Source organism: Atractosteus spatula, chromosome 6 (genome assembly GCF_055471065.1).
Source record: "Atractosteus spatula isolate fAtrSpa1 chromosome 6, fAtrSpa1.hap1, whole genome shotgun sequence".
Classification (NCBI taxonomy): Eukaryota; Metazoa; Chordata; class Actinopteri; order Semionotiformes; family Lepisosteidae; genus Atractosteus; species Atractosteus spatula.
In genome coordinates this window covers 60905848-60931143 of record NC_142711.1, presented here as the reverse complement: position 1 = coordinate 60931143, position 25296 = coordinate 60905848, and the positions used below count along the sequence as shown (strand labels likewise).

Here is a 25296-nt window from a genome sequence, read left to right as displayed (position 1 = left end):
GTCATGGATGCCAGGAGTGACTTCCTGTGAAAAGCCAGGTATTCGTAAGCGGATGTCGGGAAGGCACATCGCTGAATGACCCGCTCACAGGCACAGAAGTCGTACAGTAAGTGGCATCCCGTGATTAGAATAGAAGAACTGAAAAACAAAAACGGGAAAACAAAAACGCCGCTCGAGGGGTCAAAGTATGGCTCAGCATTCTGTCACGGATGTCGGAAAGGGCATGCCGAGGAATGGCCGGGAGAGTAAAAAAAGACCCCATGCGTAGCAGAAAAATGGGGGTTAGCCCAGGCTCAGGAGTTCAGACGATGTCAGGTAGAAACCTGTGCCCTCAGGCTGCGGAGGAGACGACATGGTGCTAGGTGGGTCTCAAGACATCTGAACCCTCAATGATGAGCAAGGAGCAAAGGGTGACCCGGAAATATATAGCCCCAAAACAAAGACACACTAGAAGGACAAGCAAAGCACAGGGAAACTAGGAACAGGACAGAGTAGCTGTAGAGGGCATGACACATATACTGTAAACATCCCTATATACAGCATATATTTCTCCATTGATTCTTAAACTGCCCATTCCCTTCCCTTGCAAAATGCCTGCCAACATACAAAATGATGCCCTCAAGTGCCCTCTGGGCCCTCTGTTTCATTCTTTCCCTGTAGCAGTCTTGTTTCTTCTTCCCAGCATGCTCCAGTGGACATGCATCAAGCTGCAGGTCAAACCAAAAGCAAGAACTCAGCAGTTGTTGCATGCACACACAATTTCAACAAGCTGCCAATGCTCGATCTAACTCAAACTAATTTAAAAATGTGCAATAAAATTCAGCAGGAGAAAGGTACTGGTTTTAAGAGGGAGATCTTCACCAATTGACAAGACAACAAGTCACAAACATTAATCTGCATTCATGGGATTTTGTGCCAATAACTATTGTTTCTTTAGCTGCTGGCACTCTTATGTTCATCCCCAACCGATAAATGTGAGGTAAGGCATATTTTAGCCATGCTGGTAACCACTCCTCAGCTACTGTACCTCTTTGAAAAGCTCAATCACTTTCATTACACATACAACATGTTTTAGTTGGGTTTTTTTTCCTTTTCTGGTTTTGCTAAACCTTAATTTCTTTAACCCACACAAGTGTTCAGTTTGATTTGTGGTGTCCCTGGGGGAAAAGTTTATGTAACCGAGACAAAAGTACTCACACCACACTTCTCTTCTTTAATTTCCGTGGAGTTTTTCTCCGTTTCTCCAGTCCGTTCGTCTTCCCAGCCAGTCCGCAATCCGTTCTCTCAATCCGAGTTCCAAAATCCGTTAAGTACCACAAATCCGCGTCGCATCCAACTCACCAACCGTAAATCATAATCCTTTATTTCTTCCGTTAATCCGTTATTCTTCAATCCGCACAAACACTAACCTGATTCCACTATCTCCTCCAAAATGCATTCACCTACTGGCTTCCACACTGGTTCACTTTTTCCGTTACATATATACAGTATTTTGTTTCCTGACGAGACACACCTGTGTCTCATTGTTTTTCGGACTAAGCCCTTTCCATCTGAGGGTCAGCTGGTTTCTCTTGGTGGCCATCTTGCTCAGGTCTAAGTCGAGAATATTGAGCAGGTCGCTCCTGAAATACCTGTCCTGGATGACCCTTCCCCTGGTCATCTTACAGCGGATTCAGGTTTTGATTAAAAGCATTAACTTTTTTTTTTAAAAAAGCATAGCCATTATCATTAATTCAACAAAATTTAGTATCATCACAAGAGGCTAAATACATACGCTCGGCATGGTATATTTCAATAGTGCAAATTGGGTTACTTTCCCGTTCCAGCATGCCCAAGCTGGAAACACCAACTTTTTATTAAATCAGTTCAGTGCTGCAGCCATCATACTAGCAGATGAAACAGAAGACCGTGCAGACCAATGTGTATTTGTTAATCCTATTCCCACTGCAAACTCACTAAAAGAACAAGAACCATTGACCAGAGTTGCATGTGTTCCTTGTGCCTGTGCAACTCTGATCAATGGCACTGTAAACTCACACATGTCAGGCACAGCACAGTGCTACCTGAGAAGCTAAGAATACTCTGTCCACACTAAAATCACACAACCGTGGTGATGTATGACCAGTCATGTACAGTGTGACAGCTATGTATTCCTATCGCAGACTGTTAAGGAGAAAGGCGCAGATTCTAACCAGTGCAGTCTGAAACACTGAGCCCAGACTGCACTCCACTAGTGACTTTCCTGTTACACCATTAGATCATCAACGCTAATGTTCGGACTGCAAACACTGAAAATAACATCAAGCCCATACAAATATAGAGGGTCATCTCGCATGTCACAACTAATGAAATTTTAAACCTTTTGCAGCTGTTACAATTAATATTTTGATTTTTCCGGTAAGTATTCAAACGATATTCCTGCTGGCTAATTTTTTCCCCCCGTTTTTGAAGAGTCCCAGTCATACCTGATGAGCAGTTCACGGTCCATTGTAATTCACAAGGAATAACAACGCCCCAGGAGCTAGATGCTCTGGAGGATGTTTATTGAGTATTTAGGCGTAGTGAAGCGCGGCATGACCCACTGGCCTGGGGTAACAGCCCCCTGGCTGTAGGACGAGGAGGCTGGGACCTGTTGCTGGGTCAGCAATGAACCAAGGAGCAGCCGTACAGGTGGAGGTGGGCTGGAGAGGGGAAGTGTGAGCCGAAATGCAAAAACAAAACCGATTTGTATATGATAGATATATATATATATGAACAATAGGTTTATTCCATGCTGAAAAGAGAAGAAAGAAAACACAACACATAGCTCCACGGCCGAAACGTTGTTTTCTTTCTTCTCTTTTCAGCATGGAATAAACCTATTACTTGTTCCTTTGCAGCCTACGCATGCTGACGCAGGTACCCACCTTATATATATATACTGTATGATGTCAGGAATTATAACAACTGGGGCAAAAGACTTGGTTGTCACCATTCCTCCCGCACTGAGAAAGAGTGTAATTCTCAAAGCAGACTGAGCTTTAAATCCTGAATGAAACATTTATTTTTGGACTAGCTGTAGCGGAGAAAAAAAAAAACCTCTAAATTCTCAAATCTGCCAAAACAAAGAAGTAAAAAGAATGTACTTCAAAAGAAACATGAAGATATTTTCAAGCCATTTTTCAAAAACACTTGTGTGTGGATGATTTACTCCGTTCTGCCCAACACTGATGGAATAAAATAGCACAGATTACACTTGTAAATTAAAATAGTGTTTATTAAAAAAAGACATTAAATACAGATAATATTTTAACAGAATCATTTCCTTTCTTAAAGAAAAGATTAGCTGTGATTTCTAGTTTAGTTATATGGAAGCTTTAAAAGAACCGATATTCTTTAAAATTAGATCTTTTTTAAAAAAATACCCGTGAAAGGAGAGATCCGTAACAGACCTGCAGAAAAGTGACATTAATAATGCTGTTCATATGTATCCTTATATGTATATATGACCTACACATTGCACAATAGCAACATTGAGGAATTAAATTCTTCCAATCTAAATTAATTTAGTGTCAGCTCCTGTCTTAGGGGGTGCCGCTGACACAACGTTAGGACTAACAGGAATACAGTATCTGTGAAGGAACAATTGCTCTATCACACCGATGGATGAGAAATCAAGAAAAACGGGACTAAGCAGGTCAAGAAAATTAGCAAATGGTACGCACACGATACTTTACTGGTGGAGATGGTTCTTGCATCCTTCTTAATGATGGCCGAAACACGTGCCACATAATCAGTAGTGATTACATTCCCAAAATACAGTGTTCTTGTGCAATTAAGGTCAGGTCACTCAATTATGATCTGGGTCAGCTTACATGAGTTGTATTGATGATTTAATTTAAGTAATGCACATATCACTAAAAGCCCCCACACAGCTGGGCAGCTGAAGCTTCAGATAGTCATCAGAAAGTGAAAGAGTGGCAATCTTCCCCTGGGCCAAAGCCAACGAAACCTGACGCAAATGTTGATTGCATCCTGCAATTTTACCTGGAGGGGCATTCAGATATTTAAATGCGGCCAAGCTGTGAGGAAACCAGACTCTACACTGGAGTAAATATAGGCGTCCTTCGTGTCTCAAATCATTTCCAAATGTTCTGGAATTGAAGCCTAAAGCAAAGATGTGCTTCTGCTTATTTGGTGCTTGCAACCTGCTTTTTACACAAATACTGTATTAAACACCCTAGAATCTTACTTTTTTGGACATACTACCTACAAAGCATCCAATGCACTGTACTATGACATTAAAGTGTCTGGCTTGAAAAGTCAAGGCCATTGTTACAGTCTGGTTTCACACTATGACGTGAGAGAGTGCTAGCCCAGACGCACAAGTGATATCGCTGTGGTGTGAATAACTAGGTGATGACGATTATTATTAATTCATCCAGCTGAAGCTGTTCTTCAAGACAGTTGACATTTCTACCTAGTTATATTGCCAGGCATTTAACAGAGTGAAGAACCTTGCTTAAAGGTAGCTGCAGTGCCCAAGCCATGATACCAGCCCACAAGTTTCTGATTTGGAGAGCACAAAGTCCTAAGCAGTGATTTCACTGGCACTACTAAGCAGTGACAAACAAGCTAAACAGACAGCCTCAAAAAAGGGATTGAGATATTAGTAGAATACTGCAAGGGAGGTGTGACATAAAACCATATAAAGATACAAAAACAAAGTCGCCAAAAAAGTGTAAATCACAGAAGACACTAGAAATTGCATGTCCTGCTGTGTGATTTCCGGCTTCATCACCTTTATCACGCAGTTTGCATTCTGTGGTGAGAAATTTCAGCAAACTAAAAAGTGCTCTATGTGCTGGAGGTGGCCTGACATGGCTTGGAAAAAGTGCTGCTGGCACGGACTAATTCTAACCCTGTGAATGCCTGCAAAGCTCAGTGTCTAGCACAGTGATACTCCGACCGCAGATCGAAAGCCACAAGTGGCTCTTTAACCTCTTCAGCAGTGCTCACGAGTCCAATTTTGGATTACAGGTGGTAATCCTGTGCAAAGCCCAGAAACCCTGAGCACAGCTGGGTTTGAGGGTATTCATTCTCGTCGTCGCTGAGCATTCGCTCACACAGTGTAAAGCACAAATTAGAACGGAACGAAAAATGAGACAAGAAATAATTATTTATGCCATACTTCTAAAGGGGTTAAGACACCCCCCTTCCCCATGAAGCGCACAATATCGAAGTACCATGTGTCCTTTGATAATGACGATCATGAAGTAGCGAAAAACTAAATTTCAAGCCTCCGAATCCTCAGGGTCAGTGCATCCTCCTGTCAGGACTCTTCTGCCCTGACGGAGTGCTCCCCTGCTCGCACGACCTCCTGCAGGACAGCACTGCAGTGTGCAGCAAGCACAGCCTGCGACACAGTGGCCTCAAACTGCCGTCTCGCGCGCACAGCCCGATTTCACAGACTGGGGGTGTGAGAGAAGGAGTGCCACATAGTTCACTGACAACTACTGGCTTCGGGGAAGACACCAAGCCAGAAACAAAACAAATACTTTGCCTTGTCATTCTGCACGGATATATATAGCATCGGAGCAAACAAATACTTATTTCTCTGTTTCGTTTATTAGAAAAGGGTCACCTGACCCAAGCGTGTGGCTCTTGAACTGCTGAGGTCTGATTAACTCTGGTCTAGAATGATCTCTATGTGTGTCAAAGTGCAATCCAACGGCAATGGAACTATCAAGGCGGGCTTACAGGAAGAATCTTCAGCATGGTGGCCTTGGCCATGCAGCAGTAAAGCAGTGGGGTCAGTTATGTCTGGGTATCTCTTACAGTAGTCAGCACAGAGTCCAGCTCACAACAACAGTTGTGAGAGAGGCTGAAGTGCTATCCTCTACCCCATGACTTCTTACAACACAACCTGGAAAAAACATGGAGAATCAATTCAAAGGATTCTATTTAAGGAATAGGGCAGCTTTCTTGACCTTGCACAGAAAGGTCCAGTAATGAGTTCCCAATTATGCATACAGTATACATAACAAAATGATGCATAGCTGAGTAAAGGACCTTGTGTTTTTTTCACAAGGTACATTATACATTTATTGATACATGTTCAAACACACATGCTCAGATATAATTGTACTGTATGCGTGTCAGATTTTTACATTTAGTCTGTCAGGATCAAGTTGGTCACAGGCAGTTCTTTTTTAAGTGAGTGGAAATTCCCTCATTCTTTTCAGAAGTGAAGTACCTTCTCTCGCTAAACAATAGTGCAGATCATTTTCTAGTATTTGGGAAATTCAAAGCTCCCTATACACAATATAGAAAGCTGTAAGAAATAAATTGCAAGGCCTAGTTGTGATTTCCAGTCTTCACAAGCTTTCTGTATTCCCCTTAAATCGCATGGCAGAATTCCCAGCCCCTTCCTGCCAAGACAGGCCTTACAGTTCATGCCAGCACCTTCAAAGGTCTCTGTTTATTCAGTCTTGTGCGTGCAGTCTTCAGACACTGCATATACTCTTTCACTTATTCTCTAAATTATAACAGTGAGCTTCTCCTCTTTCTTTCCCATCGTAGCCCGGCAAAGGCTGGCCGTATTTGTCCACACACCAGCAGTAGCCTCTTTTTCTGCCCTTGGATGGACGACACTGCAGGAAAATCAATCCAGAAAAATGCATTACTGAATCATAAAAGACGAACATCTCTTAACATTTTTTTGGGAAGGTCGATTTCCAAAACATGACAGAGGCACACAAACAAAGAGTGGGAACTTGCACATGACAAAAAGGTAATTAAACAGGTATTTAAATAAAAAAAAGAAATCTGACAAAGACATCATAGATATTCTACATGTTTATGGCTGATGTATTCACAGCTAATAATAAAAAAGTCACCTGTTAAATACTATATTAAATCTTAACTATAATATGTAATATTGTGTTATTAATACAATTATTAAAATAATTAAAGATGTAAATGATTAATGCATAATGTAATGAAAAATATAATTGAATTGTAATGACTGATATATACCATCCATTGATATATGGATGTTATATCTAATAATTACAGATCTCGCAAAGCTCCCCAGCACAGACAGAAGAGGGTACTGTACATTACTGTGATTTTCTGTAGCTTTGTAGTAATACAGTGAATCTTTTGATCTGTGAGACTATGTTTGCAGAACAGAAGCCTTAATGAGAGAAGAGACAAATTTAAGTCTCAGATTCACCTCAGAGTTTCTTTTTCTTTTGCGATATACACGCTCAATAATTACATAATTAATGTGCCAAGTGAAACAATGTGGCTTTGCTATCAATTTCTAATTTAAACCATATTCTTCCCTATTATTCTTTCTTATCCCCAGATACATTCTGACATCCTTTAAAACGATTTTACAATAACAATGGGCTCTGGCAAATTAAGAACTGCTGCAATACTGACATTCTTGTTTCAGCAACCAAGAAGAGGTTGATGAGCGTCATTTCACTGCTCAATAACTAGCAAACAGGGATATTTTCACATTTTCCAAAATGACATCTTCACAGTATTTTGGGGTTTCACACTTTGTTCTAGTTCCACGCACACAGCACGGCCTGTTCACTGTCAGGTCCACTCTGTTATAGTTTCTCAATCTTGAAAGGATACTATGCATGATTTAAATCCAAAATCTGTCCTTGGGTCTCTTTTTTGAGTGACGGGGTCATGTTACTTGATGAACAACCCACTTTTTTTTAAAAAGGCAGAAAGAGTGTAAGGTTAAACAAAATCCTGCTCCAATATTTACCCAGATCCTTTTGAGGAAAACTGAAACCCTTTCAGAAAGCTATTTTAAGCAGCTGGCAGGCTATCAAAAACCCACTTTACATGGCATGATCATCTGTTGCTGATTATATATAGTAAATGAAGTTGTAATTTAATGTCTTTATGTTATGGCATAGCTTCCTTACATAGTGCTGCTAATGTAGATGATGGTCACATTTTGAAGAAAATTCACATCATTTCCCACGTAACTGCTAAGTAGGATTAAGCGTATACTTTCTGTACATTCTAAAACTCACATCAAGATAACCTACACATATGAAAATAATTATCTCTGAAGGAGGCACTGTGGAGTGGAGTGCGGCACCAGCCAGATATCGCTCTTGACTGCAGTCTCAAGCCATCCTCCTGGAGCCCAGTAAAGTGAAGAGGCTTTGTATCGTTTAATAATGATTTTTGATCAAGTGCCTCTGATTTTAACTCATCCTGAGCCAGTTCGGTCTGAAACAAGGAGTTCCGAAACAAGGTTAGCCGCCTTCAGGATGATTTTGACCGCTGACTGCTGCACAGCATTTGCAGTTTGAGTGAGCGATGGCCTGCAGCCACGGATGTAACTGGGCTACTGCTTAAAACCGTCTGCCGGCAATTCTATGAAAGCCACATATTTTCACCTTTACGAATCGAGCAAGGGGCACAGCTAGTAAAAGGCATCCCGGTTCTGGCCCAAGGCCATGTCGTTAGCTCAATGCGACAGGGATACTCCAGTTGGCGCCAAATAATTGTTGAATTCTGCCAGGTCGAGATGGGGTGAGCTGGCCAGAACTTCCTCTGTTCGCCACGCGACAGTCAGACCATCTGTCCTGATGGCCCAGCTCTCTCTTTGGCGCTGTGGCTCACGGTCGGAAGAAAAAAAAAATGCTGAACGTGCACGATTCTGAGGAGGCCGTGTCGCTTATGAGGTGATGGTTGCAAACAGGGGTGTATAAAAAAAAAAGATAAAGCACATAAGCACTTTCTTTTTTTTTTAACCTTCTATTGCAGTTTTTCAATTCATGCGCACCTAATGTGCAATCGCCAACTGTTTACGGCTCAGAGTGACAGCTCCTGTAGTGCCCCCGGCACACTGCCAACAGGGTGGCGCTGTGGCATGGGAGACAGCAGGCGGGCAGCAAAAAAACAATAAAAGGCAAATGATCTAGGAACATGGTTTAGAAAGCACACAAGAAAAACACAGCCTTAATTCTGTCGGGGAACAGGATACATTAGTAGTAACAAGCTTGATCAAAATACACCTAGAAGCCTTCAGGGACTGAAGTGAATACAAAATTGAAAGATGCCCACACACACAAGATGCCAAGTTACAGTATATTAAAATCCATGGGACTATTCCCTCCCTACACATTTTTACCCTTGAAATACAACATGAATTTTTCGGCAGGAAGATCTGTGTCAGGCCCTTCAGGCCCTGTAACAGATTCTGCAGTGTCTGCGTGTGCTCCTTTTGTAGTTTGGAGTTGTGTCACACGAATATCATCTCTGTGCCAACGCTGCTCATAAATACAAAACACTCCTTTGAATTCCAGATTTTGTTCATATTCACAACGCTGGAAAACTGTCCAACATCAAGAAGACCTTAAGTTGGTTCTAAATGTGCTTTCCGAGAATCTTTAATAACCAGTTAACCAGAATAATAACAGCCAAGGAATAAAATTAAATTGCCGCTACTCCTACTGTATCTTTATATCCTTCATCTGCTCTTGACTTCTGCACCAACAGACACCAATAAATACAATATCACAAATTCACTTTGAAAATTTTATAAATAAATCTTTGTTTTACTCAATCACTTGACAAGTGTCTTATGCCAGTGAAATGTTTTATATTTTTAAAAAATTTGCACTCCTTGTGGCAAACTTTAAAGGAACGTATTTCATGTAGTTGTTTGAATAAGCGGAATGCATTACATTCTTGTCTCTGATTAATAGAATACTGAAGGACATAACATTTATTTTATAGATTGCAATTGGTAGTCTTACAATATAAATACATTCATAGGAAATAATCAACTACTTTGGTCTGCAAAAAACATTTATTCCTGAATTCTCATAAAACATCGGTTTACATCAATAAAATTCCCTTTTATGAACATGCTGAGGTTTTTGCAGCTACCATACTACAATTTTGATCACGACAGAGCACATTTTATTTGCTGTATACAGACATAATGTGTGCATTTATAGCTAATAGGAAGAATGTTAAGCTGACTGGGCATTAAAAAGAAATCACAGAAACCACAAAGTAAATATGGGCTCATAAAATGACCTACAGAAGCCTTTTTTCCCTCTTACTGGAGGATATTGCTGTCCTAAATAGCTACTGAAAGAAAAAAAAAGAGAAAATAAGGGTCTCTCACTGAAATGGCTTCAAAATTATCATAGGTCAACTAGAAAACTTACACAAAAAGACTAGCTTTAGTGTAATATAAATATTACTTTGGTAATTCCACAGCACATGAAAATAACTGTATCCATATGACTGCATTGCTAGGTAGTCATTTATTATAAAGCAGTTGTGGGCAACAGAAGATCTTAAAATGCCTTGAGATTTATTTTTGTATGGCTTTTCAGATGAGACAAGCAATTATGGAGGAAAAGCGCTTCGATAGGTGGTGGCCACCTTGCCGCACAAGCCCTCGGAGAACTGCACTAGGTGACCTCCCATTCTGCCTCATTGCTCCTTATTTTGATAGCCTAAGGGGTCAGGGCGACTCCTCCTTAGCTATGATCAGCAATCCTAGACTGGCGCAGTATTCTGTTTATTTTTTTACATTCTTTTACGCTTCCTCTGAAGCTACAGAGAACATGGCAACCTATCGCTTTGGCACATGATAGTATTATTCTCGAAATATCATCATTACAGCTGGTAGGCAGTGAAAACAGGTAGGTCTGAACTGCAAAAAAAGGGTATTGTATTCCATTTTGTATATGCAGGCCTATAATTAGCTTCCACTGAAACCTCAACAGGTACAGAAGCTCTTCTAAATGACTAGACTCAGACTTTCTACATCCACTTCAAAGGACAGCACCCTTAGGCACACTGGCTTGGCTTTGTACAAGTACATTTCTAGCTTAGAATGACAACAGGAAAAAAACCTGGATCACTGTTGTTTCTTCCATTGATTTTCTGTATCATTCCCTTCCAAAATCACTTAGATTGCCTGACGTCAAGCAATCAAGTGCCTCTAATCAATTCTCACTAAGGCCATGATAACATGCTCTTAAATTAGTAAAGCAAGGCAGCTGTAGTCACTCAAATCTGAATGCCGGCTGGTTGATGGTTCTTACAAATGTGTACCGTGGTTCTGCAGTCATTGTACAGTTGTAAAAACCTCAGTGAAAGACTCCAGGAAGGCAAGAAGGGTCACAGCATCCACCAGCTCCACCCAAACCCAGCCAGCCTGTCCCTGGGAGAGGCGCAGAAACCAGGGCACCTGAGAAAAAACCTTGGGAAACATGGGGGAAACACGAAAACACTCCAACTCCACCGGGGCAGAAGTGTAGCCACTCAAGACGTCAGACAAAACCAACTGAATTAAACAGAGTTTTCTTTTTTTAAACCAAGGAGCCCAAGGCGTACGATAAGTACGGAGGAAGCTTTTTACTTCCAACTCCGCCAATCTGCTCCTTAAACTCCTCACTTAATACTACTGTATGTATCTACTCAACACGCTTAACGTGAAAAAATACTTTTAGATTATCTGCGATGAAGACACCTTATTACTTCTACAGCTCTACATCAAACTCTTCACAAGTGTACACGCCACAACTCTAAAATCTATCCTCATTTACACATGAGGTACAAACTGAAAGAATCTCCCACAGAGAAACAGCAGTAAAAATATTAAACTCTATAGCCCTAAAAATTCTTTTGAATACCCAGGTGTTTATTTTAAAAGTTCTGGGCAGCTTCTCCAGCATCTGTTGGAGACCGATGGCGTTTTGGAGGTCTGGTATTTAATGTGTAACTTCTTCAAATAACTTATTCTTAAAATACAGTCATGAAGAAGCCACAATTGCTTAAATACACATTAAAAGGATGTCTGTCAGCAGGTGTCAAATTGCATTTTTAACCAGAAAAAAACAATGTACACTGCAAATAGAGCAAATGGAGTATATTTTCTGTTTCTACTGATAACAAATGTATGCAAATGTACATTTTATTGTACACCTCAAAATATGGAGGGAAAATATTCACTTTTTTTCCCTTTGTTGAAAACAGGGATATCCAAAACAGTGGAAAACAAACACTGAAGGATTAATTTAATATTAATGTGACTTACAAATAAGTGCTTCAGAATATGTTTAAACATTGATAGTGAACAGGACAGATTATCATTTTTTTTACGTTTGTTTTTGACAACAAACTTTTAAATACTATATAAGTAACACAGAACCTTGAGTATTTTTTGTAACTCATCCTGCAGCAAAGAAGAGAAGAGACATGGCCAGTTACTTCATTAAGAAAATCTTCATCATGTAGTAGGATCACAGTTGGTCACATATATCTAAATATATATTGTACATCTAGCAGTTCAGAAACACAACCCCTGACACATTATTATTGATTACAGATTGATGCAGACAGTATTGCATGAGCCATGCCTCGTGGAATTTAGCATTGTAGTGTTCAAATATCACAATGCTATTGGTGTTACTGTAACAAGGGGACTAACACAGGCCTCAGAATGTGGTCAGTAACACCGAGCAGTGAGATTACCACAGCCAACAAAAAAACACCCCTAAACTAATCATTAGCACTGCCCTACCCCCCCCAATCACACACATACCACCACAATGCAATTCCCTCACACACACAAACCTCATGGTTCGTCTACTATACACCTGCCCTACCATCACCCTGGAACACGCAACCAGGGTTATTGTTCACAATGAAAATGCAGACTGATTTCATCTATGAATGCATTAGTTGCAGCACGCATGTACAATTGATAAGGAACACATAAAGGTTTATTCCATGCTGGAAAGAGAAGAAAAGAAACACAAAGTTTCGGCTGTGGAGCCTTCTCCAGGTGTCAAAATTCTTGTTAGACGCCCAATGATCACTGATCACATTGCGTGAAAATGATTGATTCAGTTGCCAAAATGATTATAAAAGACTTTTTGGCTCTATAAAAGTCGATGAGCTGTGAGACATCTAAATCTCACTGCAAATGAAATATGCTCTGATTGACTGATCAAGTTTGTGTTTTAACAGATTAAAAAAATGTAATCAATGATGTGGACTCTAGTCCACTGTCGCTAAAAACACTCAGCATGGAAAAAAATAAGCATTGCTCCATGTCTCTCAGCTATTTCAGCAGCATTGGTGCAGATTCTGCACATGCTAGAGCCAATCTGGAATGCTGCAGCGAGAGTGAAATTAGTTATTTAGCTGACCGTTACTATTATTTATACCATTGCAGAGTACGCTAGCCAATGGCAGAACTACAAGAAATGTTTTCAGACAGAATTTCCATTCGCTTCTCTTCTGCACAGTACGGTATGGGGAACAAGTTATTTCTCTGGAAGCCGCAAGTGATACCAGACATCCACAAGTATGAGCAGCCATTCCTCTGCAACAAGAATGTTTAGAGCGATAATAATAGAGGAAAAAAAAATCTCATCTATGTGACAATTGGCTCACGTGTTTTTGTTGTTTTCTCTTTCCCTCAGATTCAGCAGCTCCACATAACATGGCCAAAAAAAAAGCATATCCTCAGTTTTTACAAATTTACAGCTGGCGAGAGCGCTGAATGGCATTATTACTCTTCTAACCAGTGGATACTTTTAAATACAATAAGCAAGGTCTTCTGTCTTGACTTGTTAATGGAACCTCATTAGATCACCTTGAGACAAAGATCACATCAACATCCCTGTGCAGCCCATGATAGCAGAGCACCATCACCACACCACCCATTATACACACTATAGGCAGTATGTACTGCCATAGGGTAAAAATGAGCAAACTGAGCAGCGATGTGGCTGCCAATGTAACGCCCAGCAAAGGGCTGAAACTTTTAACGTTCTCAAACACAGGAGGAAGTGACACTGCTGGCCCTAGTTTCAACTAAGATGTTCATCGACTTATAATCTCTTAACAGAACTGTGAGAGTCGATAACTATTTTGCTGAGATCTTCCACCGGTTAAAAATACCCCCATTTTGAATATCTAGTCAATAGAGCAGGAGTGACTGGAACTCTGCTTTGCCCACCTTCCTTTAAGAGAACCCGTTGTTAATCGGTGACTTCCACGAAAATACATAAATATGTGCACGACTAAAGCTGGAAACACTACATAAGCAGCAGATTAACAAATACATCTGACTGGGTTCGAAGACATCTGGTTGGGTCTGACTAGGGTACAAAATCCCACCGTTTCTTAAACGTCTATTTTAACAATTAATTACTTATGCCGGATAACCAGCCACTTACAGTTATTTGCTTTCAAAACTCACAGGTGTGAATTTCATAAAAACGCGATTCAAAAAATAATACCTAAATTACGACAGAAAAGTTTTCAAGGAAAGAACACGTTGCCAACCACCAGAATTAATGGTAACATATGCAGCTGAACAACAAATACATAGTAATACTTTGTATTTAAACACATGTTCCAAAAGCAGATATCTGACAGGACACGTTTTGAGGAATGAACAGTTGGTTTAATTAAAAAAAAATATGAAATTGGTACTGCAGGTATGCAATCAAATATTTTTGTAAATAGCGTTCAGCACCTTGGATAGCTCATTAGACAGGTGGTATATACTTCATGCCCAGAGACGATCCTATTTTTCATCCCCCTTACAAATCCTCACAGCTCACAAGGCGAAGATTCAAAGCTCGAATGGCAACCTAACACATCGTGCCACTTCAGCGGGGGAATAAAAACTCACAAAGTGAGCCAGTCATCACACAGGAAGTTGTAGGACACTGCTGTGTAATATGTGCCAACTCTGAGGTAGATTTATTGCAATGCAGTTTTTCTGTAAGAACCCATTACATTCACATTTTGTTAGCTCTTTTGTGATAAATGTGCTTCATTTATGTTCACAACACCAACTTATTTCCTTTAACTATTTTCGGCTTAATGGCTCTGATTCCTATAGCAGCCTAAGGGATTAAATTAAACACAACTGGGGAATTTGATAATCTGGTCCCGGCATGTGCTCCTTTTGGTCTGGTGAGTGGGAAAATACAGGGCTGCAGCTTTGAGGACACGCATATCACCAGAGGAATATTTTTAGTAGTTCGTCCAAGTGAATACATATTTAATAGAACACATAACTACTCTCTTTCTTGACTGTTAAAAACAGCACAGGATGAGGATGGAGGAGATAACAAAAGGAAAAACAAAATAAAAAAAATAATTACCTGCTTTTTCTTGTAGAAGCCTTTTTTGTCACAATTTGGAATGCGAAATCCTCTGGGATTCAGAATATTTGTGATTTTAAGACTGTTTAGAATGCTTTCCATTTCTCTGCGGCACGGTCCCTTTAAAATATAAATAAGAAACATTAACTTGCTGTCACACAGTAAAGCCCAAGCTTTTTATTCATTACCTAATACAAACAGACACAATCACAAAACCCTTAGACTTTCTAAACATTTATTTCAGTACAGAAGCCAAGACCATTTCCAATACATCTTTACAGACATGAAATTATGGGCGCTATCTATTACCATGACAAACTCAGGTTCATTAGGACCTGCAATTATCAACTGCCTTAAAATTCACCAATTGTTTTTTTTTCCAGTGGTGACACAGCACCTTTACATATCATGGGCATCTGACATGATTATGACCTAAGGGTAAAGTGAGTAAGACAGAAATAGAGACACTTTCAAGCTCTAATATGCATAGAATTTCTGGGTTCTAAATTCCACCTCCTCTTCCTCACTGTGGAACCTGGGAAATGATTAACGTAGGATCGGCAAAGACAGGATGATTGAAGGGTGGGTCCTCCTGTCCTGGAGCAACGTCGGGTTTCCATGAAGGCCTGTAAGGATTCCTGAATTGTCCAGGCTCATCCAACAGGGAACAGATCCTCAGTGCCACCGTGACACCATGCCTCCACGCCACCGCCTCACGGTTGCTTTGTGTCAAAGCTATGGTGTGGGACCCCAGAACGTTCTCCTCCGGCAGCAAGCTAATGGCAAAGAGCTGGACAGCGATGTCAGGTCGTAATCCGGCACAGAGGCAAGAGGGCCATCAACAGGCACTTGCGATGAAGAAAAAGTACTGAGCCGCACTTTTTAGGAGCTGCAATGTTCACCCCTTTTGGTTGAAAATTTCATCTCCAACAGCCTTCTTCTTACCAAATGAGTGCTTGTTCTCAACAAAAAAAACCATTTGGCCAGGAGAATGGATACAAAACATTCTGGCAACACACACAGTTCAAACACTGGCACTGATTAACTTTGCTATTTTCTGCGCCCAGAATTACAGAGCTATAAAAAAGTTTATGACTGCCAGACCAATCACTATTTTCTCAGTTCAATTAGATTCATCTGGGTCCCAAACATCGCCTGTAGAAGAAGCAATGTCCATGGAAAATCAAAGTCGAAACACCGAAGGGTCCAAACAAATGAGAGCAGTTTCAAGAACGCATTAGAGAAAAGCTCTTAAGCAAAAACAGAAGAAAAGGTTCATAACACTAAGGAAGACCTCAAGACAAATATAGCCACTGCCTGCAAAGACACACTTGGATTTTATACCATTTTTTTTCAGCACAGCAGACAGAAACTAACACTACAACTGCTATTTTAAAAATGTCAAGAATGCCATGATCGTGAGAATTCTCAAGAGACAGGAAAAATCCAGCTGTGAAAATTACAGCGGGATCTCTCTACTGTCCCACACAGTCACCATCATTAGAAGAATTCTCCTGAACTTTCTTCCAAAGAGTTTCTTCCAAAACCCAAGTTTCAGTTTAACATGCCTCGTCAGTCATCCTCTTGGATTCTGTAATGACTATAACATTTTAAAGCCTGTTAGTTACAGAAGCAACACCCATCTCTCTATATTTACTTGGCATTCCTTGACTTGAAAAAGGTGTTTCTATTACAATACACCCTGGAAGATCCTCCTGTAGTGTGGATGTCAGGATTCTTCACATGCTTTTAAAGCAATGTATGCGCAGTAATCCTCACTAACGGATCTGTTACAGAACACCGAGGTCCAGACCACAGTCAAACAAGGCTGTGTCGCTATGCCAACTCTGTATACAATATTTATGACCGTCATGCTATATTTGATAACAGACAAGCTCCTTGCTGGAGAACAGCTAACGTACTGAGTGGAAGTTCAATTATTTAATCTCCACTGACTCCAGTCGAAAACGAAAACTGCCCAGTGGTCAGCACACAGTATGTGCCATGACAGAAAAGTATCTCCAGGTAATATGACTTTTCACATGCTGGTTAGGGAGTATTTCGCTTTATTTATAGTTCATTCAAAACTATTTTTTCCCATGAATATTTTTGAGTGTGAAGGTGCTGTGGATCTGGTAAAAGGCTGAAAGATATGAAAACCTTGATTCCAGTTTGACTCCAATATGTATTTATTATTTAACAATGTGTCAAATTTCTGGCAGCACAGGCAAGGCTATCTTGCCAATGTATGCATTTCATGATCTGTTAACTTGACCAGATGCAAGCATAGCTGAATGAACTGCTACAGCACATTGTCTGTTCCACGAGATCAGAAACATGTCCAAGGTGCTATCATTGAGCAAATGACTGACGGTGTCACCGAAGTGATTTCACAAACTCTCCTATGTGTGAGCCCTGCTTTGATTTGCTTCAATCTGCTGTAGCCTTTGTAACATCAATTTTTTCCAGCCAAAAAAAGAAAGACTGTAGATGACAATTTGTCCACATATCAGTATTTCTCATCACAGACGCTTCCAAACTAATAATATTGTAAATGGGCCGGGACGAAAATGTCCTTGCTGAAATTTGACTGGAATCTCCAATAGCCCCATGCTTGGCTGCAGCCATGATCAATATCCCTCACTCTTTCTCAGCTCCAAAATCGGAAACATTAGTTCAGGGGAAGGTCAAAAAAAAAACCGAAACAGTTGTGAAGCTACTTACATACTCTGTTTCCCGCTTGGAGTCTAAGGAGAAGTTCTGCATATCTGTGCTTATTCCACCTGATACGGACTCCACTTTATAACTTTGTGACTTTTTGGATTGTTCTTTCTTTATAACCTCCACTTTGGTGTGATGTGGAGGCGATTTTGAATCCGGCACTCTGTGTGTGTTCTCGGTGCCTTGGTAACCCACACTGCTGGCATTTCTTTCTTCTTCAAATTCCCTGGCACTTTCTGTCAAAAAAAGAAGAGAGGAATGTTGTTATTGTAAATCAATAAAATTCCATGAACTTTTTACACTATTAGTTTAGATTTTGGCAGAAAGGAAGGTTAGGTCTTATGTTTCCTTGACAAAAAAAAAAGAAAAAAACACTTGCAGTCACTCAGTTATATGTACAGGGTAGGCTTATACTTATACTATATTAAAAAAAAAGTTCTAACCACATTGGAGGTTTTTCAAACCAGAGAAGCAAAGTACTCTAAGTCACCCAGCCAACTAATAAACAGTAACATAACTATTTAACATCAACAAATCCTCCTTTCCAGAAGGCACCATTCCAAGCGTACAGAAAGAAATGAGGAAACTTATTTATAGACCACTGGCAAAGATTCTTGACAAATCGTTAAAGACAGGGAGCGAACCACCTGACCAGAGGGCTGCAAATGCAGTACCCAAATATAGGAAAAGGCAGAACTGGGGAAATTATAGACCTATTAGCTATACATCTATAACCAAAAAGAACAAGGAACCAGAACTCAACTCAATCTTCTGCACAGGGATAAAAAAAAGATCTTCTAAGACTCAGCACGGATTCCAACAAATATGTTTTGCAAAAAGTGTCAATGTCTGGTTTATACATGAATATGAAAGTGCACGTACAGTATTTGTCTTCTAAATGAAGTATTATTAGGTGAGCTACAGGGATCATTACACTACAGGTCTGCAGATGAACATTTTGCCACTGTGCTCAGAGGACTTGTCAACACTAACCAGCATATAGATAAAGTATAGAGCTGAGTGTAGGAATGAAAAATGAATGTTGTAATACAGGTAAAATAATAACTGTCAACGAGCGATCAATTGGTAATGATGTCTATCCTCTTATAAAATTAAACCTACCGTGACAGTTATTGTTTTGAACATTTTAAGACTTTTAAATTAACATCACACAAACAGATGATTAACAGGAGAGGGAAATTTAAAAGTGATCTTTTAAAAACGGGTATTGTGAAATCTAACATGCTGTATCCTGTTTGAGCCTCAAAGTGAAATGAGTTCAGAAAAGGCAATGTACAGTAGGATGTTTAACAGACTGATCTTATGAAGAACTGATTTCCAAACACCCAACTCAGAAATAAATTCAGATTTGAAACAAGATCAGCAAAGTCAGAAGTTATTGGCCCCTGAAGCACAGCATATAGAATAAGATCTATTTTCCACTCAGATTTCTAACACAAAAACAAAGTCTTATTTTAACAGAGAATCCTAGACATATGGCAAATGAGAAAAGCTCCTCAGCTGGTGATTTTGAGTGGATCAATTAGTAAGTACTGCAACAGGATTGCAATCACAGGTCAAGTGGTCGCCTCTTTTTATACCACTTGTAACATTTTTTCCAAACCAAATATAAAACTGTTGGTTTTAATTTTTAAAAATATCTGACAAATAGATCTCGGCTAGTCAGAAAGATATATTTGGATATGTGTGTAACATCAATATTTAGTCACAGCGTGAATTTGTATATGTCTGCTTCAGTGTTTAAAGATTTTGAACATTTTACTTAATTTGTTTGCCTAATCTCTGTCATGTAAATAGATGTGGGCAACAACAATTTGAAATGCAGCACGCAAGCTCATTAAAAAGAGGAATTTGAGTGCATGTGCCTCCTTAAAATCGCGCTTGGTGGCCCAAAATGATACAGCTCTAGAGGCAATTATATATGTCCACCAGAAAGTGGGAATATGGCAAGGCTGGAGCAGCATGGAATCCTGGAACGTCTCACAAATCCATTAGCAGAGCAGGTTCATTAATTAAGGGCTTCCACTCATCAGCAAAAATCTATGTCGCCGGGATTTCAAAATGTTTTTATTTCCTTTGTTTTAGGGTGTCTTCAATACAACCATTACAGATGTCAGGATAGCAATTGATTACATATTAAAAACTCCATAAGTTCATGTGTCCACCCATCCATTTTATAACTGCTTTATCCAGTACAGGGTCACGGGGGAGCAGGAGTCTGTCCCGGCAAGGAACAGGCGCAAGGCAGGATACGCCAATCCATTGCAAGATACCGTGTACACAGACACAAATGTACCCACTCTTACACCTTGGCCATTTTTTCCTAGAGGTCATTTTCCATACCTGTATGCCTTTGGACTGCGGGAAAAACCAGTGCACCTGAGGGAAAACTACACATAAATGGGGAGAACATACAAACTCCAAGCAGACAGCACCACAGGAATTGAACCCGTGGCCCCCTGTGCTGTGAGGCAGCAATGCTGACCACCGGACCACGTCACCTCCCCTTAACAAGATCACGTTTAAGGGAATGGGTCGTCTTTCAATCCACAGCTTTTCGGCAAAAAGTCCTTGCTCTAGAAATAATTCATTTAAAAACATTCAATACAGTTACTTTGAAAAGAGTGTTAAGAATTCCCAAATCACCAACATGGCCGAATACTGACAACGGCTAAATTGTGAAGAATAACTGCAACACGGAATACCCAAGCGATAAACGTCTAAGCACCCTTGAGGGTAGGGTGCAATTAGGCAGGCAACACTCTCAGAGATCCCGTATGACCAGCTGTGACATGCTAAGAGATCATTGGCTCTGAGGTGGGCAGGTCAGCAGAGTCTGCCTACACTTCCTCATTCTTCCCCGTGTGCGGCTGCATGGTTCATAGCTGCCAGCCAATCTAAGACAAACACACAACTAGCTACTGCAAATACACACTTTAATACAAGTGTGCATAAAAAAATAAATGGCCATTCTAAATCTACCAAAAATTAGACACGTGAAAATGGGAGCAAAACTGACATAAAACAAGCAACCACACAAAACACAGCTGCTCCAGGACACAATCTTAGCTTTAAAACAGTAATCACTTTTCCAGTGATCACATTTTTCCAATGTATCACAGTCCATGACAGAAATATGCAGCTGTAAGTGACCTACACCAGGAGCTAATCAAAATGGGGTTTGTCATTTCGCGCAAAGAAACAGTTAAATGCAGGAGCCTTTTCTACCCTGCGCTCTTCCTTTCTTGCAGATTAAACAGGATAAAGGCTCCAGGAAGGCCTTTAAAGCCTCGGGCCCTGCAGTCGTCAGGTACATTTCCACTGCCTCATGTCACACACCGTGCTAAGCATGTTCGCACATATTCACTCCCCTCCAGCCCTCAATTAATAGACAAGGCTTCCCCTGCAGTAAGGTGGAGATGTGCACTTAAGCAGATGGTGCCTCTTGCAGTGAGAAATTAATGGGCAGCATATCAGAGCACAAACAGGACCAGCACCAAGCCAGTGTGGCAGGCCTTGTTTCATCCGTTTGTTTGCTTTTTTTCCTGAAGCCCCCGAAATAAAACACTTGCTAAGCTGTGGATGATAAAATAGATTAAGAATGTCTAATCTTACTCTGCAGGTAAAACACTGAACCGAGCACAGACATTCCCATTCTTTATCTCCGGACAGCTCCAGAACTGGAAGGGAAGGCAAAGGTAAGGAATATCTGCCATCCTTCTTTGTACAAGCTAGCTTGCTGACAACTGTTGCTCTGTATCAAAAAACAGGCTAGATTGACGAGGGGTTTAGTAGTCCTCGCCAAAAGCTTCTTATTATATTCTTATTTCACCCTTTCATCTCTGATAGCATCACTTCATCAGCATTTCATCATTGAATCAACATATCACTAACAGTGGAACAAGGTTCACTGGGAATCTGGATAGCTCTTCTGCTTTTGCCTTTTGTATTGTGTCTGTAATGAGCCAATCGATGATAATAAGATACTGTCTTCGGGCCTCTGTCTGAACTTGATTGTTGAAGACTGGCCAGTTTCCTTCTTGATCACGGCAAAGCACAGTCAGCGAAAAAAAAAAAGAAAGCTCTAATTTACCTAACCCTGCAAATACTGCTTGTGGTGTATTACACACACTTTGCCTTCTGAAATTATCTAGCAGCATCGTTGTAACAGTTCAAGAAAGATAAGTGCACTCTGATTGCAAGAAACCAAGGAATATTTCAATTTACACACGTGCCTTTCAGAATCCTCAAAGTAATCCCATTGGTGGGATGAAAGACCTCATTTGGGGAGATACTTTTTTCCTGATTGTCACTATAATAATATTTATACAGTATAGAATAATCCTGATATGCACAATTGATATTGCTGAGTTTACCACAGTTTCATTATCTTTTTCCACAATACTGCTTGAGTGCTCCCTGGTAAAGCAGAACTATTTAAATATTAATCACAACATAAACCAATTACTGCAGCATTCCTCTGAACACATTTCAAATACCTCACTAATTATTAATATCATCAAAAACACTGGAGCTTCTCAAGTTCAACCAGTTAACAACCTGTTTAGAAAGTAAAAATGTAAACTTCCTTTCACACATCAAGCATATTTTCCCCTACCTCAGTGCAATATTTTGTCTCTTGATACAGTAAATGTGCTTTTTAACTGTAGACCGTTCAAAATAAATTAACCTTTTGTTCTTAATTCAAAATGAATGCTTGAAGGTAATCTCACGTGTGAGTTTATAATGTAGAGCAGAACGAGCTCAAACGAAAGAATGTGCTTCAGTCCAGACGTACCGTCAGAAAGAATATTCTTTTCGATGAGACCTGAATGTTGCCCAAGAAGGGGATGCCATAACAGACTCTATTCCCACTTGTATTCGTTTAAAAAATCGAATAAACGCGTCTAAAACTAAAAAAAAAAATAGTATCTGCCCATAGTTACTAAAAGCAGGGGTGAGAGAGAGGGTAGAAACCGGTTAATGAAGCTATCGGTCATCCTACCATTCACCGAAGTGCTACTGCACAGCACACATGTTTGGATATTAAATTCATCTGACAACCGTGCATTAACGATATTATTTCCAGATGAGTAAAGCCCAGATAAGCAAGATCTTAACCCCTACAGTAGGTACCTCGGTAATGCGCTCGCTCATGCAAAGGCTGTACCTGCAACTGTTTCTCTGAGCGGGTAACAAGCCTGCCCAGCAGATGTAAGCACGTTCACCCAGCGGAGGTACTGTACGGTACTGCCTTCTCCCATCATCTGCTAGCGTGCGTGCCCTGCCGGCGAGAACACTGCCAACGCGGAGTCTGTCGCCTTACCTGGGCTCTGGTGTGGCGGCGGCGTGCCGCCGAGCTTCCTGGACGCCGCGCTGGTGCAGACCCCCCTTCCCTCCAGCAGAGCCTGCAGAGGTTTGGTCTCTCCCGGCTGGTGCTGGCAGGTCAGCCCCGAGCCGCATCTGCCCGTGTACACCCCGCAGGGCTGCCCCTCGCTGAGCGCGCAGGTCAGGCAGCAGCCGCAGCCGGGCTCCCGGACCGTCTCGGGGCACCCTCTGGGCAAGGGCTTGCACTGCCCGATCGCCCCGGCATCACAGGGCTCGCAGCGGACCACCGGACCGACCGCCTCCGCCAGCCGGCTGACCAGTGCCAGCGCCGCGGCCAGACAAAGAACACACAGTCTGGACAGCATGGTGACAAGCGAGGCACAAAGTGAGACTGGGCGAGCCGTCACGTACGCTCCAGCAAACTTTCCCTGCCGCAGAGCGAGGGCTAGCCTTCTCCATCTGTATTTTCGTTCGCTCAAACTTCTCAATATATACAGCTGGCGAGAAGAGAGGGGTCTGAAAGTCACACCCCCTCCGTATGAATAATGTGAACGTAAGACTCCGGGGATCTAGGGATCGCTTGCATCTTCCGATGTTTTGTAAAATGTGTGCAAAGTTCATTCGATTTTTAGATCTGATTCCCACAGGTCCGCGTTGTCCATAATACAGTTTCTGTCGTTTGCTTATATTCAAAGTGCCTTGAAAAACTAATAATATCGCACGAGTTGTTTTTTTTTTTCGTGCAGGCGTTCGTCGCTTCTGTATCTGTTGTACATACACACGAAACGCGCAACCAGAAGTGTATCTTTATTACATAAGGCGCTCTCGCACTCATCGATTTCAATAGCACAGTGTGCACACTTCTTAGCGTTTTCGGGTTTTGTCGTTGAGGATGTTACAGCTCCAGATGTATTTAATACCAATCACACTCTTCACACGGTTTAAGGTTGTATCCGTGTTGACTGGAAAAGTAGAATTGTTAACTGGTCTGAAATGACAGTTTAGCAATGCAAATTATGGTTTCATGTCTAAAACCGCGATGTTTCTACGTCGAACCAAGCAGTTAGAAATTAGAAACGATCCCTGCAGCATGTACCAGTTAAACCCACGTTTTAAGGTACAAAAGAACTTCGTCTGATATCTTTGTCATAGAAGTAATGTCACTTTTCCACTTGTGCCTTAATTAGGTCGCAAGGTTGTAGTGTTTTCCGCTCTCGATTTTGTTGTAACAGGCCTGCTTAACTATGTTGGTATCATTTATTAAACCCTTCTCCTCTTTGTAACTGAAAAAAACTGATTTCTTAACCCTGTGAAGCTTTCCTTCAATCCACAACTTTTCTGTTGTGAGATACACTAATTATGTATTTCATGAATTTCATATTTCTTACTTTTTTCTTACTTTTCTGGAAGCAAGTTTGCATTTTCCATTTAACAGTACTTCAAATAACTGCTGTTTTTTTGCTGCTTTTTTTTCTTAAGTTTACAAATTCCATAACACACAGGTAAAACAATCTCTCAAGCAGTGCTGCACACAGGAAAAATAAAAATCTTTTCTAGTCTTGGAGAAAACTAGTTCTGGAGGACATCATAATAATAATAATCCTGGAAGATTTAGGGGAAGAATCCTGACTGATTCTGAAAGTATCCCACATGACCACGACAGGAACAGAGTTTCTCCACTGGAATCCTGAGGGAGTCTTAAATGGTTTGTGCAAGAATTTATAAAGATGTTGTACCATAAATCTTTCAGCCACTGTGGACAGGAATCCTCTGGGATTTTTTTTGGACGGGAGTAGCAACTGACATTTTTCCCATTTCCAGAAAGCAAACACGAACATAACTGCTTTCTTGAAGACAACAAAAAAGGAAGTCTCTGCACTCTGATCACAAGTGTGACTGGTCTACAGCAATGTTGTTTCTGATGTGTTGGGCTGTGGATGTTTTCTAAACTACATGTATCTAATTGTAACAAAATTGAGGCAGTTGTGGAGAGTTTTGTGACTGTTTATTTGTACCAATTATAATTATAATTGTGTCTGGACTGCTGTTT

General features: G+C 40.7%; 1 protein-coding gene across 1 annotated transcript; it reads right to left on the bottom strand.

The window, feature by feature from the left end:
• Positions 1 to 3238: 3238 nt before the first annotated feature.
• On the bottom strand, positions 3239 to 23687 carry igfbp3 (insulin-like growth factor binding protein 3). The gene is made up of 4 exons (XM_088918831.1): positions 23245 to 23687; positions 17901 to 18133; positions 15177 to 15296; positions 3239 to 6632 (listed from the first exon to the last, which is right to left on the bottom strand). The coding sequence occupies exons 1-4, from the start codon at positions 23609 to 23611 to the stop codon at positions 6507 to 6509; spliced, it is 846 nt and encodes a 281-aa protein (XP_088774957.1). The 5' UTR covers positions 23612 to 23687; the 3' UTR covers positions 3239 to 6506.
• Positions 23688 to 25296: the final 1609 nt, after the last annotated feature.